At 45.0% G+C, this 7,861-nt stretch overlaps 1 protein-coding gene across 1 annotated transcript; it reads left to right on the top strand.

Moving 5' to 3' along the window:
• Window positions 1-389: 389 nt before the first annotated feature.
• Window positions 390-7,423, top strand: MBOAT4 (membrane bound O-acyltransferase domain containing 4). The gene is made up of 3 exons (XM_036250524.1): window positions 390-508; window positions 4,152-4,376; window positions 6,466-7,423. The coding sequence occupies exons 1-3, from the start codon at window positions 390-392 to the stop codon at window positions 7,421-7,423; spliced, it is 1,302 nt and encodes a 433-aa protein (XP_036106417.1).
• Window positions 7,424-7,861: the final 438 nt, after the last annotated feature.

The raw sequence follows: 7,861 nt of genomic DNA, 5'->3' as shown, positions 1-7,861 counted from the left end.
ATGTTCCCGTTCCCCCTCCCCTAGTCTGCGGAATTGTCTGTCCACAAATGGAAATTAAGATTTTTCTTTAACTTAGTGAAGAAAATATGACAGTCAGATGGCTGGAAAGACAAATACTGTGGCATGTAAACCAAACAAAACCAGAACTTTTGAAAGCAATATTTTTAGTACACATAATTATTAAGTAACATAACCCCAAATACGTTTTGGTTTCTATAGTGCAGTTCCCCAGTTCCCGTTATCAGACAGCTCCTTTTGTTTGCCTTTTGCTCACCCAGGCCTTCCTGAACCATTTGAAAAGATCAAAGAGAGCCTGATTGAGGGTTCTGCTTGCAGGAAGGCACTGGTTAGGGCTCTGGAAAACACAGTGTCTTTTGTGCCTGTTCATAATGGGTTGGCTTCAGCTGCTTTTCCTCCATCCTGTCTCACTTTACCAAGGGGCTGCTTTTCCTTTTGCACTTCTGTTTAATTATCTCTGCAGTATGGATTCATTTTCCACTCCCGCCAGGTAGGTTTGATGGGTGGTTTTGTTCATACAGCTATGAATGTAATAGTAGGTCAAAAAATACAGGTTGAATGGAGTGCAGATGTGAAGATTAAATATAATTAAACTGGTTGTTTTTCAGTTATCACTGCCACTAATTATTGATTATTTGATCATGAATGTGTTTAATAGAGTGAAACTGAACTGGAAATGGACACCATGTTTGCACTGACTTAGCCAAAGTTTGACAGGTTTACATCAAATGGGAAAAGGATGAAAAGAAACTGGGGGAGGTGGACATTGAGGTGACACAGGAGTGCCCCAGATGGACGCATCTACACACCAACCATGTACCCCAGATATTTCTGAACAGTCCTAATTTCATGGAATTCTATAATTTTCAATAAAATAAAATTTTATTAAATATATATATATAACTAAATGTGATTTTAAAATGACTTTGTATGATTTTTTTTTATAGAAATGAAATAAGTCAAACAAATCTTGTTAGATTAGCTATATCTCTATCTGGGGATCGAGAATTATTGTCACTAGAGACTTGATAACTTGATTGAAATAATTTGTTTATAGCTAATAAACTCAATACATTAGAGATAGTTCCTATTTTTAAAAACATTTAGCCCTGGCCAGTTTGGCTCAGTGGTTGAGTGTCGGCCTGCGGACCAGAGAGTCCCGGGTTCGGTTCCCACTAGGGGCACATGCAACAAAAAAATAAAATTAAAAATTAAAAATTAAAAAAATCTTATCTTTAAAATAAAACAAAACATTTAGTGGAATATCCTTTTGTAAAGTGAAAATTTACTGCCAAAGGGCTGCCTTCTAGTAATTCACTTATTTTGGAAATTAGGATTTTACATATGGGGGGTTCTTTTTTTTTATTTTTATCCTCACCTGAGGACATTTTTCCATTTTTTGTTCAGATAGAGTGGGAGGGAGAGAGAGAGAGAGAGAGAGAGAGAGAGAGAAACATCAATGTGAAAGGGACACATCGAGTGGCTGCCACTCGCACAACCCAACCAGGGCCGGGGGAAAACGGCAACCGAGGTACGTGCCCTTAGCGGGAACCGAACCCGAGTCTCTCTGGACTGCAGGCGGATGCTCTAACCGCTGAGCAAAACTGGCCAGGGCATATATGGGGGGATTCTTAAGTAAAACCTAGCTGTATCTAACAGTCAGTCAGGATTGCCGAGTTTGATTAAACTATGGTGTGTTATTATGACATGTAGACAACTGGCTGATGGCTCCTCCTTCATTTAGGAGATGGGAAAGGCAGTTATAAAAAGGTTTTCTATTGCGAAAGAATCACAATAAAGCAAAACAAGTACAAAATCAGTTAATCCCCCTAACTAAGATTGCTGGCTTTGAAGTCAGCCTAGTGCATGCTGGCCCCTCACTTTCTTTCTTTTTTTTTTTTTTTAACTTTTTTTTCTATATTGATTTTTAGGGAGAGAGGAAGGGAGAGGGAGAGAGAGAAACATCGATGAGAGAGAACATTGATTGGCCGCCTCCTGCATGCCCCCCACTGGGGATCAGGCCCACAACCTGGGCATGTGCCCTGACCGGGAATCGAACCAGTGACCTCTTTATGCACGGGTTGATGCTCAACCACTGAGCCACACCAGCCGGGTGGCCCCCTCACTTTCTGAGTGTGCTTGTGTACATGAATAAACTCTCTCGAGTTTATCTGTAAAATGGAAATAATAACACCTACCTCATGGAGTTATTTTAAGGATTAAATAAAGACATTTCTTATAAAGGGGTTATTAGGCCGGCCAGTAGCTCAGTTGGTTAGAGTGTGATGCTAATAAAGGGGTTATTAGCACCACGCCTAGAATAAAATAAACACTGAAAAAATCATGCATCCTACATAGACATTTTAATGTTCACAGAAGCCTAGGGCAGCTGCCTCTGGCTGGAGCGTAGCTTCAGGCTTCCACTTTTGCTCTGTAAGGAATAAGTTTTCCCATCGCAGGCAAGTGAAGGCTTGGACCAGTGTTAATAGGGGTGGTTTGGGGAGGAGTCAGCCCAATAAAGGCTCAACAAGAAGCACAAGAATGGCCCACGGCCTGTGTCATGGAGCTTCCTACACTGAGGCAACTACCAGTTTCCCTCTAGAAAGAAGTTTCACCGTGGCGTGCAGGTCACTGTGCCACAAGGCCATGGTACATGCCTTGTGATGTAAAGAAAACGAGTCCTCTTTGACTCAGTTTCCCTGTCCTTGACTAGTCAGTCACTGTGTCGCACCTTTTCTGACTTCTTCATTCAGATTAATTTATTTGGCACCAGTTAAAAACAAACAAGCCTTCAAGTACTGTAAATGTCCCAGGCCGCTGCGGATCCGCAGGGCATCTACTGGCTTCTGAGGGAGGCATGCTCCCCCAACCACTTCGCTGATGTAGGTATTTACAACATCAACAACACTAGCTTGTGAAATCTTAAAGATGCAGTAGAGAGGATTAAGGGTGTATATAAAGATTTTCTAATTGAATTTTCAAACTTGAAAAGAGATTCAGTCTGGCTGACGTCGCTCAGTGGTTGAGCATTGACCCATGCACCAAGAGGTCGCTGGTTCGATTCCTGGTCAGGGGACATGTCCAGGCTGTGGGCCCGATCCCCAGTGGGGGGCGTGCAGGAGGCAGCCAATTGATGTTTTCTTTCACTGATGTTTCTATCTCTCTCTCCCTCTCCCTTGTTTCTCTAAAAATCAATAAAGGAAAAAACATATTTTTTTAAAAAGAAAGATTCATCCTTTTATTTTTTTACTTTAAATTTATATTTCAATTACAGCTGACATACAATATTATATTAGTTTCAGGTGTACAACCCAGTGATTAGACATTATATAACTAAGTCAGAATCCTGATAAATCTAGTACCCACCTGACAGCATACATTGTTATTACAATATTAATGACTATATTCCCTATGCTGTACATTACATCCCCTTGATTATTCTGTAACTAGCAATTTGTACTTCTTTTTTTTTTTGTTTTTTTCAAAATTTTTTCCTTCATTGATTTAAAAAGAGAGGAAGGAAGAGGGAGAGAGAGATAGAAACACTAATGAGAGAGAACATCAATTGGCCACCTCCTGCATGCCTCCCACTGGGGATCGGGCCCACAACCTGGGCATGTGTCGTGACCAGGAATCGAACCAGCAACCTCTTGATGCATGGGTCAATGTTCAACCACTGAACCACATGGGCCAGGCCCAATTTGTACTTCTTGATGAGATGATGTCTAGAGAGATTTCCTAGATCCTCAACAGCAGATTGACATCACTTTCATACCACTAGATTTTGGAGATGTTCCTAGTAGGAAACCTTCCAGCCTGTTGCCCCCAGGGTTGTTAGGGCCGGTGTTCCTACTTGAATGGCGAACATCCAAGAGAGGCTCTCGGGGTCACCAAGGCAGGAATCAGGATTTGTTTCTTGAAGTAATTATTCACAAATTTGACTCTGGCTCTTTCTCCCATGGTCTTTTCCTTCAGAAGAACGAAAGGAAGCTCTTGGAGTGATAACAGCATGACTTCTGTAGGTGTTCTGTGAGGTCTGCATCAATTCCGTTACCCAAAGTAACATCTGAAGTGACTTACGTGCGTCATACTGCTCTAAGTCCGTCTCACGGGTTGTCTGTCCTTTCTTTCAGGCACCTCTTTCTCCTGGCCGGAGGAGGCGCCCTGGCCTGGGCCGCTATGGGTTCCTTCGCTGTGCTCATCTTCATCCCTGCTGTGTGCGCTGTGGTTCTGATCTCCTCAGTCGGCCCACAGGAAGTCCACAGGTGGACTTTCTTCGTTCAGATGAGCTGGCAGACGCTGTGCCACCTGGGTCTGCACTACACTGAGTATTACTTGCAGGAACCTCCTTCCACAAGGTAAAGCGGTTTGTCCATTTGGTGTGCTGAGCTGACCAAGGGCCCTTTGCACAGTGGTGAGGATTGGGTATTGAGTTTAAATCCAAATTCCTCCATATTTGAGCAGTGTGACCTTGAGCAAGTCATTTAACCTCTTGTGGCTTGTTTCTTTGTCTGGAAAAAAAAAGTGTGTGTGGAGGAGTATAACAATATACTCCACAAAACTCATGTTGGAAATAATGAATCAAATATAATTATATGACTGCTAATAACTACCATGCATTACCTACGAAGCACACTCTGGCACTGAGCTGCAATTATCATTGTGCCAGAGTAGAGGTTGACTCAGCAGTCCCAGGGCCCACAGATGAGGCCTGCCTGGCAGTGACTAAGCAGTTTGCTCACCTTTCCTGGGTGGTTTAGACACACAGACAGCAGCCGTCCCTCCCCGTTAGCAGGACAGGGAAGGCATAAATCCACTGTAAACTTAGCTGCCTTCCCATGGCACCTGCTGTGCAAGAGATGTACTGTCATGGACACTCAGCTGGTGCATTCGCCCAGAAGGAAAGTCAGCTAATCTAGGAAAGAAAAAAATTGGACACTAACTAGAGCCTAGAGAAGTGTTTTCATAAGTCGGTGAGATCACCATGATTTGGGGGAGGCCTGTCTCTGCGATCTTGAGGCCTGTGTTTCAGGCTCCCTCTGTTACCACAACCAATATGGGCCCATGGTCACTCAGACAGCGGGGGCTTTGACCTGTTGAGGTGGGTCAGCTCTCTGATTCAGCCTGCCATTGCTTCACTCACTTCGCTGTCCCCACCACACCCAGAATCCTCTTCTTTATTCTGACTGTTTCACCAAAACTTCACGGTTTGTTTCTTGGAAGAAAAGGCAAGATGGCAGGTGGATGGGGGTGGGGATTCTGCCGGGGATGTGATGGATTAGGGTTCCAGTAGGAGGAACCAGTTGAGCAGGATCTAGCTGGACAGGAGGAAGGCTGAGCCAGAGCTGAAATGGGAAGATTACGAGTTTGCCGTGACTGTCATAACAAAGTACCACAGGCCGGGTGGCTTAAACAGCAGAAATTTATTTCCCCTGGAGGCTGGAAATCCAAGATCAAGGTGTTGGTAGGTTCGGCTTCTTCTGAGGCCTCACTCCTTGGCTTGCAGATGGCCACCTTCCCTCTGTGTCTGTGTCCTAACCTTCACTTCTTACAAGGATACAAGTCGTATTGGATTAGGGCCCACCCTAATGACTTCATTGTAACTTAATTACCTCTTTAAAGACCCTATCTCCAAATATAGTCACATTCTGAGGTACCAGGATTAGGACTTCAACATATGAATTTGTAGGGGACACATTCAACCCTTAACAGAAGGTGAGTGAAAGGGGTTGGTGGCAGTGGATGCTGCTTGGTTCACTGTTAGGATAAGCCAAGTGAGGGCAGTTGTCCTTAAATGCCCAGACACAAAGATAGGAACAGCAGTGACTGGGAAACATGTTATTTTCTCTCCACAGGACAGCATTTCTGATTGTAGAGTACGTCACTGTAATTTTCATTCTCTCCACACTAACCTTGCCAGTGGGATCTTCTCTGCTTTGTGATGATGAAGCAGGGACAGTTCAGGTGACCGGTTAAGAACATAACCTCACATTGCTAATAACTCAGCACATACCCCAAACCTTTAGCTCATCCACGTTCCTCAGCACAAATCCCCAGCAAAAGTCAGGACTGGTTCATTTTTCAAATCTTCAACTTCCTATCATCTCTTCACCATTTTTTGTTTCTTCTATGGCAAATTTCTCTCAGGCCCCCGATCCTAATCTTTATAAGCCAGTCTTAGAAACATTATAAATCAGTATTTCCCCACAATATTCCTTATCATTCTTTTATTTGCCTAATGATTAATTTCCCCATTTATCTTTTGATCCTGCCTGGGGTAGCCTGTGATTCTGGATTAACCCGAGTTTTTGTGGGGGCATTCCAGGCCATGAGATTGGTCTTAATTGTTCAGAAGCCCCCATTTACTGTGGGGTCATGTGTGAGGGCTGGAATGGGATAAAATAAATGTGGAATGTTTTTTACATTAAAAAAAAAAATCTCTTTCAGGTTCTGCATCACTCTTTCTTCCCTCATGCTTTTGACCCAAAGGATCACATCCCTCTCTCTGGACATTTGTGAGGGGAAAGTGGAGGCATCAGGCCCCAGGAGCAGGAGCTCTTTCTCCGAGCATCTGCGTAAGGCCCTGCCCTATTTCAGCTACTTGCTCTTTTTCCCTGCTCTCCTAGGAGGCCCTCTGTGTTCTTTCCAGAGATTTCAGGCTCGTGTTCGAGGGTCCAGCCCTCCGTGCCCCAGGCGCTCCTTCTGGGCTCTAACCTGGAGGGGTCTGCAGATTCTCGGACTAGAGTGTCTGTTGGTGGTCACGAGGCGGGTGGTGAGTGCGGGAGCAGGACTGGCCGACTGCCGCCAACTCCAGTGCATCTATGTCATGTGGTCCACAGCCGGGCTCTTCAAACTCACCTACTACTTCCACTGGCTCCTGGATGACTCCCTCCTCTGTGCAGCGGGCTTTGGATCTGAGTCTGGCAAGAGCCCTGGGGAGGAGGGATACATCCCCGATGCGGACATTTGGACACTGGAAACGACCCACAGGATATCCCTGTTCACGAGAAAGTGGAACCAAAGCACAGCTCGGTGGCTCAGACGCCTCGTATTCCAACAAGGCAGGGCCTGGCCATTGCTGCAAACGTTCACCTTCTCTGCCTGGTGGCACGGACTCCATCCAGGCCAGGTGTTTGGTTTCCTTTGCTGGGCTGTGATGGTGGAAGCTGACTATCTGATTCACACCTTTGCCAATTTGTTTATCAGATCCTGGCCTATGTGGCTGCTCTACAGAACGCTCACCTGGGCCCACACCCAGCTCATCATTGCCTATATAATGTTGGCCGTGCAGGTCAGGAGCCCCTCCTCTCTCTGGTTACTGTGTAATTCTTACAACAGTGTCTTTCCCATGGTGTACTGTATTCTGCTTTTTCTATTAGCAAAGAGAAAGCATAAACTTAACTGACATCTTTCCCCAGCCTTCATCTTATACATCCATGAGACGGAATTTAGAAAGTACCAGATGGTTGTTTGTGGAGGGCGGCTGAGCCAAGGTCTCCTGTTGCTCCTGTGGTGTTTACAAAGCTAACCCAGGAACATTCTGTGCCAAGGGCAAGACCCTGTGGTGTCAGCAAGGCTCACCCAGGAGCATTCTGCCCAAGGTCTCTTGTTGGTTCTGCATGCTGGCAAGGCCACGCAAGAGCATTCTGAGCTGTGGGCAAGAATGTATCGACTGTCTGGACCTTGAGCTCAGAGGCCGGTGGAAACATCTGGTGTTTGAAGATAATGAAGCTTTTGAACTCCCCCCTCCATTATTGCTATATAATAAACATGCTGAGCTAGCTCAGGGTCACTGTTTCTCCATCAGAGAACAGTGTCCCACCTGTCCCCAGCTTTTGTCTGT

This window comes from Molossus molossus, unplaced genomic scaffold (genome assembly GCF_014108415.1).
Source record: "Molossus molossus isolate mMolMol1 unplaced genomic scaffold, mMolMol1.p scaffold_m16_p_9, whole genome shotgun sequence".
NCBI classification, from domain to species: Eukaryota; Metazoa; Chordata; class Mammalia; order Chiroptera; family Molossidae; genus Molossus; species Molossus molossus.
This window is presented reverse-complemented; position numbering and strand designations above follow the sequence as displayed.

Excerpts from the sequence above, each read along its gene's own strand:
- MBOAT4 (XM_036250524.1), top strand. The coding sequence starts at position 390 with ATGGGTTGGCTTCAGCTGCTTTTCCTCCATCCTGTCTCACTTTACCAA. Across the intron at positions 509-4,151 it reads TCATTTTCCACTCCCGCCAG|GCACCTCTTTCTCCTGGCCG; the intron begins GTAGGTTTGATG and ends CCTTTCTTTCAG. Across the intron at positions 4,377-6,465 it reads CAGGAACCTCCTTCCACAAG|GTTCTGCATCACTCTTTCTT; the intron begins GTAAAGCGGTTT and ends AATCTCTTTCAG.